At 43.5% G+C, this 13923-nt stretch overlaps 1 protein-coding gene across 1 annotated transcript in view; it reads left to right on the top strand.

Moving 5' to 3' along the window:
* Positions 1-11983, top strand: part of TNRC6B (trinucleotide repeat containing adaptor 6B) — a 52014-nt gene extending 40031 nt beyond the window's left edge. Inside the window, exons 9-18 of the mRNA XM_024200399.2 lie at positions 2105-2224; positions 2797-2907; positions 3122-3293; positions 4707-4844; positions 5236-5412; positions 6475-6621; positions 6864-6959; positions 9305-9529; positions 10059-10129; positions 11840-11983. Of these exons, the coding sequence (XP_024056167.2) occupies positions 2105-2224; positions 2797-2907; positions 3122-3293; positions 4707-4844; positions 5236-5412; positions 6475-6621; positions 6864-6959; positions 9305-9529; positions 10059-10129; positions 11840-11983 (1401 nt within the window). The remainder of the gene's footprint in view (positions 1-2104; positions 2225-2796; positions 2908-3121; positions 3294-4706; positions 4845-5235; positions 5413-6474; positions 6622-6863; positions 6960-9304; positions 9530-10058; positions 10130-11839) is intronic.
* The last annotated feature ends 1940 nt before the right edge of the window (positions 11984-13923 follow it).

The following is a 13923-nucleotide window of genomic DNA, read 5'->3' as shown; positions in this document are numbered from 1 at the left end:
AATTTCAGTGCTCTTCCTCCCAGGTATTCAGAACACCGCACCTGATGTCCTCAGTAGACACTTCTCACAGGATTGCAAATGGGAGCTAGACACTCAGATTCTCCACAGCATATTCCTGAAAAGGGCAACTGCCAAAGGTATATCTCTTTGCCATCTCCAGGAACAGGAAGTGCCCTCTTTTTAGCTCAAGAGGCAGTCTGGGCCACCACTCCTTGGGAGATGTCTGTCTTCTATCTTGGAAAAGGGTTTCGTACTATGCGTTTCCTCTAATGGTGCTGATACAGAGGGTGATGATGATGAACAAGGTGACAGGACAGAGCCAGAGTTATCCTTATAGTGCCAAACTGGCCAAGACAAGCTTGGTACCATTACTTGCTTCACCTGTGTCCAGACGTCATTCGAGCTCCTGACCATTCCTCATCTCCTGTCACAGGATGAGTGTTTTGTGCTTCATCCCATCCTAGCGGTTCTGCGCCTCAGGACATGGCTCCTCAGTGATTCATGGGACTAGGTTCCTCCTGCTCTGTGGAAGTACCACAGGTGTTACTGAATAGCAGAAAAAGATCAACCCACATTTCTTAACCTGCAGAAATGGAAGAGATTCTTCCATTGGTATTGTCATTGCTGTCTCTTGCCTGATTCGGTGCCACTTTCAATCATCCTGGATTCCCTGTTGGATCTAAAAAAAATCGGGGTTATCAGTTAGTTCAATTAAGATCCATTTGGCCGCACTATCAGGCTTTCATCCTCTGGTAGGATTCCCCATATTTGCTCATCTGGTATTGTCTACGTTTATTAAGGGTTTGAGGAATATCTGTTCCCAGTTAGGAACCCTACCCCAACCTGGTACCTCAACCTGCTACTCAGTTACCTTATGAGACCTCCATTCAAACCAATGGCACCCTGTTCTCTGTTGCATTTATTTATGAAGACAGCCTTTTTAGTAGCCATCACGTCAACCCATAGGGTTGGAAAGATTGGAGCCTTGATGGCAAATTCTCCTCTCCCCCTCCCCTCCACACCTTTACAATATTCTTTAAGGACAAGGTTTCTTTACATCCACACCCTAAATTCTTAGCTAAGGATCTGTCAGAGTTCCATGTTAATCAATCCATTCATCTACCAGTGTTTTTCCCAAAGCCTCATAGTTCTCTCCTGGAATCCTATTTATATATGCTGGATGTTAGGTAGGACCCAGCAATTTAGGAAGTTACTTAGGCTCTTCATTTCCTTCACAGATAGATCCAAGGGGTCCTAGATCTCTACTCAGAGCTACTGAGATGGATATCTGGATGTATTATCACGTTATGATGCTGTGGGCGTTCATTCTCTCCCCCCCCCCCCCCCAAAGGGAGATAGCACATTCAACCAGATTAGAGGCAACATCTGTGGCATTACTGAAGAATGTATCAGTATCTGAAATATGCAGGGCTGCTACATATTTAAGAGTAGGTTAGATAAATGTCTATCAGGGATGGCTAGACAGTATTTGGTCCTGCCATGCGGGCAGGGGACTGGACTCGATGACCTCTCGAGGTCCCTTCCAGTCCTAGAATCTATGAATCTATGGTTTCAGTGCATATATACTAAAAGAAGAGGTTACTCACTTTGTGCAGTAACTGTGGTTCTTCAAGATGTTTGTCTCTATGGGTGCTCCACTACTGGCCGCCTTCCCCCTGCTTCAGACTGTTCTTTAGGAGACATTTGCTTGAAGAAGGAACTGAGGGCGGTTTGCCTGCAAATGCCGATGTAGCCTTGGTATCCAGCATGCACAGGCATAGGGCGCATGCGCAGGCCCAAAGGACACTGTTAACTGAAAATCTCTGATCAAGGGCTCGAGAGGCACATGCGTACCTGAAGTAGAGCAACCATCTGGACACACATCTCAAAGAACTGCAGTAACCTCTTCATTTATGGATGTGTAAGGTGCCAGTTAAAATGAAATCTAGTGGCTTTCCTAAAATATTATGCAAACTTGAGTATATGCCATACTTGACCCTTTTCACAAATACCTCCTCCCCAACTTTCTTTATCATAACAATGCGTTTTTTGTTGTCATTTTGTATATGTTGAATCTTAGCTGTTTGAATTGATTTCTGCACAGGTTTCTGCCTCCGTGCTCAAGCAGTTTCCCAACGGTGGCTTGAACCCAGGTCTTTTCAATATATCTCCTCAACAGATTGCTATGCTGAGTCAGCTTCCAAATATTCCTCAGTTTCAACTAGTAAGTAGCTGGTCCTCTTGCACTGATAGATTGGGTTTCCTACAATCCTGTTCCTGTCTACAAACTCTGCTAAGACAGAAGTGGAACAAACCTAAAGAGAAAACAAGACATGTTCTGCTGATTTTTGCATTATTTGTGTACAAGCACCCCTGCTCTTTTGTACAGGAAAACACATGGTTGTTAGGGGTCAACACAATCTAAACTTATCTGTGTAGTTAGAAATTGGATCTCTATTTTTTGTTATAGTCAGTCGGTAATTAATCTTAGCAACAACTTTGTGGTGGGAAGCAATTGTGGGCTGATATTTCAGTGATTTTGTTATTCGGGCTTGTATTTTTAATGACTTGAATAAAGCAGCTACTGGGAATACTGTTTCTAATTTCATTAGGTGTAACAGGAAAGCCAGATCATATTCTTCTAATTCTTTCATGGTGATTTTATTTTCTTGTGAAAAGCGAGGAACTGTTTGTCCTTACCAAAAGCTATTAATAAAGCATTTTCCAGTGATCAGTTCCACCAAGAATTTTTCCCCAAATGAGCCCATATCTTTTTCTTCTCCACTTGTGTTGTAGGCATGTCAGCTTCTTCTTCAGCAGCAGCAGCAGCAACAGCAGCAGCAACAACAGCTGTTACAGAACCAGAGAAAGATTTCTCAAGCTGTGCGACAGCAGCAAGAGCAACAGGTATGGCACTCTTAGTTCTATCAAAGGCATGTGGGGTGCAGGGTGTTTGAGGAAACTTGTCTGTCTACAACAAAGACCATGCCATACTCCTTTCATCACTAGGTATCGGTTAAGCTTCCTTTCACTCTCTCAGAACTAACCACTACTGCATGATTACCCAAGGAGCCAGTTTTAGTTGAGAGTAAATTCACTCGTTCGTTTCCTTTGTTTGCAGCTTGCTCGTATGGTGAGTGCCCTCCAGCAGCAGCAAAGGCAGCCTGGCATGAAGCATTCTCCATCCCATCCAGTTGGGCCTAAGTCACATTTAGACAGCATGGTACCCAATGCTCTGAATGTGGGTCTCTCAGATATACAGACCAAAGGGCAAATACCCGGATATGGTTCTGGTGAGTACTGCTATGAGCTGGGGTTATTCGTTGTGTTGCCAGTAGTATTACTCTATTAGTTTGACCTGTGATCCACCAGGAGTGCACTAATTCTCTGGTACTATAATTTCTGTATAGGCATTGGATTTAGGGTTTGTGTCACAATGTCAGCTCCATTGCTAAAACTGCATTGTCTTGCAAGTCTTCTAGGTTTGGCTTTTTTCCATACAGAGTGCAGCCCAATGGCATCCTGACTTACCAAGCTTATTTTAAGGCTGGCTGGTAGAGCAGCATTACGTAAAAGATAGGCACTGCCCCCCAAAGAACTTAGTCTAAATAGATAAGGCAGACAAAGATTGGGAGAGGAAACAGAGGCACAGAGAAGTGCAGTGATTTATGAAAGGTCACAGAGCAGATTGGTGGTAGAGTTGGGAATAAAACCCTAGTTTATTGATTCTTAGTACAGTAGCTTATCCACTAGATCACATTGCCTCTCAATTACTTTTTTTTATAGACTTCCCCTTCAGTGCACATAGATGTTACCCCTTCTCCTCCCCACCACCTCCACTCTCTACATACACACATTCTGTGTTAAAATAGGGACTGAAGCTGTGAAGATGCAAAGACATTTATCACTTGATTTAAAAAAAAAAAAAAGTCAGGAAAAGTTGGGACCTATTGGAAAAGTGAATTGGACTCAAGTTGCTGAAAGCTGGACACTTGTAGCCAAGGCTTTGGAGTGGAGCCCGGAGCTGGAGCGCAGAGCAATAGGTTTGTGCCCGGAGATGGAGCGGAGTAATTGAAAAATTTGATTGCTCCAAATCCCTGCTTGTAGCAACAGAATATAGTAATATCTTTAGCAAGTGGTGATAGGAAAAGGAGGACAGACAAAAGATTGGACCATTGTATGTGGTACAATGGTCAATCTGCCTTTTTGAAAACAATGTAGCATTATTATTATTATTTTTTTTGCATCTTAAAAATATAGCTGAACTAGTCTGTTTTAGTTTATCAGCAGCACCTAGAGGTAATTAGTCTGTTAGTTCATTCATCACCATGTTTCACTACCTTCGCAGCCTTCTTGAGTCATTCTAGTTTAATTCAGTCTAGCCACAGACTTGTGCTAAGATACAGTGAATATACTTGCATCCGTGTAGAACATGGCTTTTCTGAATATCAGAGCTGATAGCATGGTAACACCGGAGAATCTGCTTGGCAGCTGGTAAGTTTAGTGGGAATGACACAATGATGTGTCCTGCACAGATGTGGGGTTGGGAGTCAGATGAATTGCTTTCATACCACCTGAAGTGTAGCTGTGCAAAGGGATTTCAGTTACTACCATTGCATTTTATTTATCTTTATGATCACAAGTATCCATTTGGAAGGCGATTTCAAACAAAAAGAGAGAAAATGGTATTGTTTTCTGTTTCACAGGCTTTGGTTCAAGTGGCATGGATTATGGCATGGTGGGAGGGAAAGAAACTGGATCAGAATCTCGCTTTAAACAGTGGACTTCTATGATGGAAGGGCTGCCCTCCGTAGCTTCACAAGATGCCAATATGCACAAAAATGGTGAGAGAGATTTGAGGTTATACTGCCTGAAATAAGAACATTTTTATACCATCACTTTTCACCCCAGATGAAAGATATTAATAGAGAAATCTTCATTCCAGTTGAACTCTCTTTGACAGGTTTTTGAACACATTTTCCTCTGCTAGTGGTTTTTTTTTTTTTTTTTTTTTTTTTTTTAACCCATCAACTTTATCAGCTGCTGATAGGTAACATTTACTCCCCACACATCAGTAGTTCTGAAACTACAGTGAAACTGGTGTGATGTGCTTTAACTTAACTAATATCTTATTCCTTCTGTGGTGGTTTTAAATTCTCTTGGTTCCAGTTTTCTTGCCCCTTCACAAACTCCTATATTTCCTCCATGTAAATATATCTTTCTCCCACTTCTCAGGCGCAATAGTGCCCCCTGGAAAAGCCCGTGGAGGATCGCCCTACAACCAATTTGACATAATCCCAGGCGACCCGCTGGGTGGCCATGCAGGCCCTGCTGGCGATAGTTGGTTACCTGCCAAATCTCCACCAACGAACAAGATCGGAAGCAAATCCAGCAATGCCAGCTGGCCTCCAGGTATTGCACAGGGAAGGATGTCACTCAACTTTTACAGTAAACTTGACGAGCATTTCTCTTCGGTCTGCTTTTTTAACTATCTCAAGAGAGTTATTTTTTGGGCCTCTCTACCCAGTCAATTAGATCTGTTGTCTTTGAATATTAAATAGCACATCCCTCAGCCTGCACTGCTTCCCGCCGCCCCCATTGGCCTGGAACGGCGAACCGTGGTCAGTGGGAGCCGCGATCGGTCGAACCCGCAGACGCGGCAGGGTAAACAAACCGGCCCGGCCCGCCAGGGTGCTTATCCTGGCGTGCTGCGTGCCAAAGGTTGCCGACCCCTGTGTTAAACTGACAGTATAAATTTAATAATGAATTAAGAACAGAATAACTATAGAGTGCCTAAATGATCCTTGATTTCTGACAAGTGAACTCTGACCTTTTGTGTTTGTGATGGGCATACAGGTGTGATTTGAATGTAGTTGATTAAATCTGCTCAGAAACACCTAACCACAGAATGCACACAAATCAGTTTCCCTCTTCTGTACTGCTTGCTGTTTCATTCTGTGTTATGCTTGCATGGAGGCTAAAAAAAAATCCCACTGAAAGCACATCTGTCAGTGAAAGGTGTGGATGTTTGGCTTTCCAGGTGATTTTGGGATGAGGAAGGGCAGGATTTTTCTGCCTGGTGCTTATTGCATTGGTGACCCATGATGTAGCATGAACTTCTTTGGGAAAGGCTCCTGTGTGCCAAAAATATAATTGAAAAAGGGTATAGTGTAGTCAGCAAGGCTGAAGTCATTGAAGTCTAGCACAGTCTGAAATGAGAAAGGTGGAAGATAGTCCAGAGGGCGCCCCATGTATTCAAGCCAGTTTTGGGGTAAACTCCCATGGACATGAACTGTGGAGAGCAATATAGTGAGAGGAGAGGAGTAGTACAAGGCATATTCTATATAGGAAAGTCTTCTCCTGATGATCCATTGAGGAGCCCTATAAAAGATAGTCATGAGCCCTTTCAAAACATCCTCAAATTGTTAATTTCTTGTAAATGCCATTTCTTATTTTTATTCCTTCCCATCCCAGAGTTCCAGCCGGGAGTGCCATGGAAAGGTATTCAAAACATTGACCCTGAATCTGACCCCTATGTGACCCCTGGAAGTGTGCTGGGGGGTACAGCCACCTCTCCCATTGTAGATACTGACCACCAACTTCTGCGGGACAACACCACAGGTAAAACAGCAGACACCTGCATTCATTCCAATATCTCAACCTTTTACAGAAGTAATTAAAAAAAAATCTAATTCTCCTCCCCACCCCCCCAAAAAGGGTGAGAACACAAAAAAGCCAAGGCTGCATTGACATGTTGTGAGTCACTGACATTTAGTGGAAATGGAACCAATGGGGAGTGTTGGTATTACAGAAACTCTTCTATTTATCTGCAATATTTTCTTCCTTTCTTCCCCCTTTGATAGGGTCTAATTCTTCCCTCAACACCTCGCTGCCTTCACCTGGTGCCTGGCCCTACAGTGCCTCTGACAATTCCTTCACCAATGTTCATAGCACTTCAGGTAAGTGGGTTCCAGATCTTGAAAAACAGTCACCAGCCAATCAGTATTCTGTCTGTACCCACTCACCTTGTCTCTCTACTTTGGGTGTAGTCTTTTAATGCTTCCTGAAAGCTAGGGAATTGAGAGATTTGATTGGCTGGTATGCTAGTTTTCCTCCTGATAAAATGTTCCATTACAATTGCTTTAAAACAACCCTCTATTTTTAATGAATTCCCTTTAAGATCCAAAATACAAAGGTCCAGCATATGGGTCAGGGGATGGAGTAGAAGGCAAAGAAGAGAGGATATAGGGAACATCCACAAAATGTACAAGCATTTCTCATACAAAATCTACTAGGATAAATAGTGAGGGTTTCATTTCTTTAATTTGTTTTTATGTGTACCTGCTACTAAGCCAAGAACTCTGAGATGTTAAGGGAGGGAAACACTATATGCAATCACCTTGCAACTTTCTAAAAAGGAAAAGCACTGTTAACCAGTGGAAGTGAAAATATTCTATTGCACCCTTCATCCCCCTTCAGGACTTGAGAGGGAAGTTATAGTGATTCTAGCAGTTTAACATGTAGACCAAAGCCTAGACTTTTGCCCTACATCTTTTCTTGGTTATAAAGACACCAAGCATTCCTATTAATCAATGGGCTCTATACTCACCACTGAGTAACCATTTGAATATCCAACCCAGGAAATCCAGTTAGATTTCCAATTTTTTATAAATCCCAAAGTTTTCCCTTGAGCTGGCATTGTTCTTGGCTAGTTCTTATAATTGAATAGGTGTGACTCTATAGGATGGCTTTGATTGAAGTAGTGTCTGAATATGTAGCTTTGTTCTACAAGGACATGTAAAGTTTCTGTTTCAAAGTCAACTGCTGGTTAATCTGAGTCTGGGAAGAGGGACACCAAACCCAGCTTTACCTCCTTTTAACTATATCTAGCATATAGAAAAGATGGGAATGATTTAAAGAAGTAGAAATAAATAGGATTAACACATGTTCCTCAGCTTCAGAGCATTTCCCTAGTGCAGGAAAATGACTCCTTGAAGTGGGTCCTCTAAAATAGGCAGGTTAGAATTCACTGATCCCTAAATAAAATTTCCAGCTCTGTTGGTGTTTAGATTTTTTTGTACACTTCAGATTTACATGTGTAAAATTAATGCAAGACATTGGTACTTACAGACCCCTGGACTCCAAGCACTATGGAAGGTAGCGATCCAAATATGTTGCATTATAAATCATTACCTTTTTGCTAACAAATCTGCATTCTTAATTCTCAGATTTGCACTTATTGTGCTACCTTGGGGAACAGGGAACCCTGATTGATTGTTTTTCTCCATTTCAAATCTACACTAACTTGACAATAGCTAGGACTTAAATGCACATACCAGATGTGAGCCAGATTGACTAGACAAGTGGATTTTTCCCAGACAGCCCTGCCTTGAAGAGCAAGTGCTGCTTCAGGATTTTTGGATCTTATGCTTTATTGTTCATTTGCTATGTCCAGTCAGAATAAGTAAAATGCCAGTTACTGGAGTAATCTGCACTCTGCCTAGCAATCTTATACTGGGTGAGCAGTGTGTCCAGTAACTTCAAGAGAAACTGAAGAATGTATTACTGTCTTCTTTCTTAAGAAAGGGAGAAGAGGGAACCTCCCCCATATCCAGAATTGCAAGTATGAAGTTTCCCATTTTTGTTAGCATACAGGGCTTCCTATTGGAGGTCTTTGAACTTCACTAGGGGAAAGCCATGTTTGGGATCAACCTCAGATAAACTGAATTCCTGTCATCAGGGATCTCATAAATCCATATTACACAATAGCTCAGTTTCTTGCTTTGCACCTCATAATGAAACTCTTGTCTCATAAAATGGAAGTCATCCTACAAAAATAACACATCTTTAGGAAGCAACATAAGCCTAATATGTAGAGGAGGGAACAAGGAGTGATGAGACTTGGGTTTGAGTTCCCACTCTGCAAGTGTCTTATTTTCTGAGCCTCAATTTTCAATTTGTTAAATAAGGATAATACTTGCCCACCATTGTAAAGAGCTTTGAGATCCTCAGATCTGAATTATATCTCTCAATTAGATCTCCGATTATATTAATGTGTATAAGAGGTCACTATATGAATGAATGAGTTACTCTGTCAGAATATATCTAGAAAGCAGGGATTAACCAGGTCTGACTTTGCTTGTGTTTTAGTTTGGTACATGCTAACAGCTGCATGGATTTGAACATTGTGTGCCTGCATCTGATACAAGTGGTTTTAGCCTGCTACAATAGCTGCATAGTTACATAGACTGCGTTGTGGGGCTTAAATCCCATTAATCCATGCCTTTTATTTATCTATTTACAGCAAAATTCAGTGATTACAAATCAACATGGTCCCCAGATCCCATAGGACACAATCCCACTCATCTCTCCAACAAGATGTGGAAAAACCATATTTCCTCAAGGAACACTACAGGGCTGCCCCGCCCACCACCTGGCCTGACCAACCCCAAACCATCATCTCCCTGGAGCAGCACAGCACCCCGATCGGTCAGGGGGTGGGGGGCACAGGACTCAAGGCTTGCCTCTGGTGAGAAGGATCTCCTGATAGCATCATTGCTCGGCCGTGAGGGGTGTGTGTTATACAGCGCTAATGGTGTGGATATGATGCGGCCTTCACAAGAGAGGAAGTTGCGGTTGCCCGGTAAAGGAAAAAAATATCCCTTTTTAAAATGGAAACTTACTGTCAATGTGAGGGAAAGGTCCCGGGAGCTGCCTGGGGAGGAGTAAGGAGAGGGCTGGGAGCTACCAGGAGAGGATTTCTGCAGCATAGGGCTTTTGAAGAGTAATGGGTGGTGTTGGAGAAGTGAATTATGTGGTTGGGGAAATCCCTAGAAGACACAAACTGGCAAAAATTAATCCTAATGTTAAATGTGAGAATTGTTTTGTGTACAGTACTGTAAAGCATAGAATCCACTCTGTTAGTATGTCTGATATAGATGAAATTGTCTGAGAGACGGAAAGACCTGAGCATAGTGCAGAGGAGGCATTTGTTTGTCAAAATGTACTCTCAATATCTTCTGACTTTTGTATTTCTCCCTCTGTTTAAATGTTTTCAGCCTCTACTTGGAGTGATGGTGGCTCAGTTCGTCCTAGCTACTGGCTGGTTCTTCACAATCTCACTCCACAGGTATTTCTCTTTTACTCCTCTTTTGGGAGGCGGGAGTGCTAAACTACAGAGAGCAGGATTGGTGGGCTGCTTTTCTAGTCCCATTTTAATGAAGTTTAACGATGCTGAATTGGCTTGGTGATTCTGATGAAATACCCGTAGTCAGAGTAGCCTGCTTGACTACAGTAATCACATCAGCTAAATGTGTAGAGATCTCAGTTGCTTTGGTAGGATGTTTGATATTTGCCATAAGACCATTGTAACTGTCCCGACCATTACCCAGGGTATTTTGTGGAGGAATTACTCTCAAGTTTGTTTCATTCAGAAATGTGGATAGATTGTGTTGTGCGTAATAGCTCAAGGCTCCAGTTTCTTTGGGACATTGTCAATAAAAGAGCTAGGGAGAACTGCCAGGTTTTACTCTGGGGTTTCCATAGCAAAACCTCAGAATGTTTCCAACACTGTTGCCAACAGCACAGCCTAGTTAGGACACTCCAGCACTCGTCATTCTCAGAGCTTGTTTCCATTCAAAATAAATTCTACAGAGGTCCTGGTTTCAGTAAGTCCAATTAGCCTGCATTGGAGTCTACGAAATGCCTATATGATTATCAGCAGCACTTTGGAAACTAGACAACCACCCATTATCCAGTAGGATAATTTATATCACAGCACAGCGTAAGAACTAAGACCACGGAAAGGAGGGCTGGGATCTTCTCAGGTCATCCAAAATGCCAAACTGCATCACTCACATTATAAAGAACCTTTCCCTTGATATAGAGGGCAAGAGCAGCAATAGGAAAAAGGTTTGTCTAGTTGCAATGAAAAAGCACATTTCTATGTTTCTCTTAATGCAAGGAATGTTTCATGCTGTTCTAGCAGTCACTGAATGGCAGAAGAAGAGATTTGGGAGAAGTTTAAATTACTGAAAAAGGATATAAATGGAACTGATTGTGATCAGGAAGGGGAAATGGCAAAGTGATGCTTGCTGATATAGAAAGAACAGAGGCAGCTGCTGCTGAAAGTGTCCAAGATGAGAGACTGAGCTCTGTTAGTCTGGCAGACTAGCAACAGTATTAATTGTTATTTATCTCATAAACCATCAAAGTTAAAAGCAGATCCTTTGCACCATTCAAAAACTGAGATCCCCAGTTTTTCAGATGGTATAAAGTAGTAATCTCTAGCATTTTCAAATTACTGGCTGGTTTTAAAATTCTTTTGAAATTGAATCATTGGGGATGGGGGGAAGCAAATCAGGTGATCAAAATGACATGTTTTTTTGGTGCAATATTTCTTGCCCTAATAGGGTTAGAAATACAGTTTGTACTCCACTGGAAATCTGGGAAACACAGAGATATTCACAATTGAGTCATCTCAACAAGATGAAGGGAGAGAAAATTAGACGGGGGCCTAGAATGAGCTAAAATTAAAACAAGCTAAGCTTAGTATCTAATCACTGTACTACAAAGTGAAGTCACTGTAAGATGCACAAAAACCTAATGAAAAGAACCTATTTGAAAATAACATCCCATCCCTCTCACTGACCTTCTCAAGGTCCCACTCTTTCCCCTGTGACATGCAGCACAATACTAACTGATTTTTTAAAATGTAATTTTTAATTACTTTATTTATTAAACATACCTCAAGTTCTTCAGATGTATTCACATCATAAACAAAAAGTTCAGTGCCCCTTTCTTTCAGTAAACTGTTATTTTTCCTGACTATCTTCCTCAGATCGATGGGTCAACCTTGAGGACGATCTGCATGCAGCATGGCCCACTGCTGACATTCCATCTGAACCTGACCCAGGGCACCGCCCTAATCCGATACAACACCAAACAGGAGGCGGCCAAGGCCCAGACTGCACTGCACATGTGAGTTACCCCAGCAATATGCATATACCCCGTTTCCTCTGTCACACAGAGCTGATTTTGTCTATTGATAAAAGTCCTGCATGCAGGAGGTGATTCAGTAAAACTTGTTCTTTGAGTGCTTGCTCATGTCCATTCCATGCTAGGTGTGTGTGCGCCACGTGCACAGTTGCTGCACATTTTTTTTTCCTTAGTGGTATTCATAGGACCTGGCCTTCGTGCCCCCTGGAGCCCCGTGCACATGCGCCAGTATAAGGGGCATTGAAGGCTCCACGCCCTCTCAGTTCCTTACCGCCTGTCACCGTTGCTTGGAATGACCACCTTGCTCTTGCAAGGCTTTCCAAGTGGTTTAGACTCTGTAGTCTATCGTACACCTCTACCCCGATATAACGCGACCCGATATAACATGAATTCGGATATAACGCGGTAAAGCAGTGCTCCGGGGGGGCAGGGCTGCACACTCCAGCGGATCAAAGCAAGTTCAATATACCGCGTTATAGGTGAAACCGCGTTAAGATTTTTTGGCTCCCGCGGACAGCGTTATATCAGGGTAGAGGTGTATATAGTTTTTATAGTTAACGTACTTAGTTATCCATTAATATTAGTGTATATAGTATAAATAGCAGTCCTAGTTGTCATGGGACATCATTCCAGGGACTGGTCATGCCCCGGTCCCTAGGCTTCAAGCCGTGTACCTCCTGCGGCAAGCCCGTGGCAGTGAGCAGCCCGCAATTGAGTTGGCTAAAGTGCCTTGGGGAAGCTCACGTTAAGGAGAAATGCAAGATCTGCAGGGGCTTCAGTCCATGCACTCAGAAAGACAAGGACATTCATCTGAAGGCTTTGCTCATGGAGGCAGCCCTCAAACTGTCCTCAGCCGCTCCGAATCGACGCCAAGCACTTTGGAGCCAGGAAGAGCAGTGGTGGTGGAGCACTTCCCATGGAGACCATTCTCCATTCCAGGGCCCAGGAAGAAGCATAAGAAACAGCGTGCCGAGAGAGGGCGTTCTCCGGTGCTAAAGAGGGACAAGCAGGGAGCAGCTGATAAAATGAGACCCATGCTGGGCCACTTGTCCTCCCCAGAGTCGGGCCCTCTCGACTCCGGAGGTTTTCCAGGTTACAAAGGATTTCATGTCCCTCCTGATACTTCCCACCCCCAAATGTCCCTTACCAACCAGGGATGGAACGGTTCAAGGGGCAGTGAGCTCCGTCGCGGCACTGACCGTCGTGTCACCTCCAAGAGGAAAGCCCTCCATGGCCCCACCGGAGCGGTCCCCGACCCAGCATCAGTCACCAATTCCCTAGCACTGCCTAGAGGCAGAATGGGTACGGCTCTGCCATGGTCTCTAGGGGAAGAGTCCTCTTCAGAGTCTGGGGGGAAATCCTTTGCCACACCGAAAAAGTACCAGTGGTCATACTCTGGTGTCTGCGGAACGAGCCACTCTTTCTTCCCGACCAACACTGGACCCCAACTCTGGTACCCACCCCGAGGTCACTGAAGTGGCCCCAGTGGAGGTGGTACAGATGGAGGAGGAAGGACCAAACCCTCCTATGGATTTAGGGGGTCACAAGTTCTAGTAACCCTCTTCAACCAGATGACTTCAGGGCCCATCAAGAGCTCCTGAAATGGGTCGCTACAAACTTGGGGCTGGAAGCCAAGGAGCAGCAGCTCCCTCCAGAGTGGCCAGAGCCAGTCAATGAGGTTGTGTTGGGACCAGTCAGGGCACTATGGCAGACTCCTTCATCTCTGCGAGGTTTCACATAGTCTCCCTGGCTCTATCATTCCCTCCCTGGATCCAGGAGACTGGTATTCCACCCTCGATTTACAGGAAACTTATTTCTACATCTCCATCTTCCGTGGACACGAGATTCCTCAGGTTTGTGGTGAGCCAATGCTGCTACCAATTCATCGCGCTTCCCATCAGTCTGTCAGCAGCCCCATGAGTTTTT

The sequence above is a fragment of the Terrapene carolina genome, unplaced genomic scaffold (assembly GCF_002925995.2).
Source record: "Terrapene carolina triunguis isolate 2854851 unplaced genomic scaffold, T_m_triunguis-2.0 Scaffold247, whole genome shotgun sequence".
In the NCBI taxonomy this organism is placed as follows: Eukaryota; Metazoa; Chordata; order Testudines; family Emydidae; genus Terrapene; species Terrapene triunguis.
Note: the sequence above shows the minus strand (reverse complement) of the source record. Positions and strands in the feature narration are given on the sequence as shown.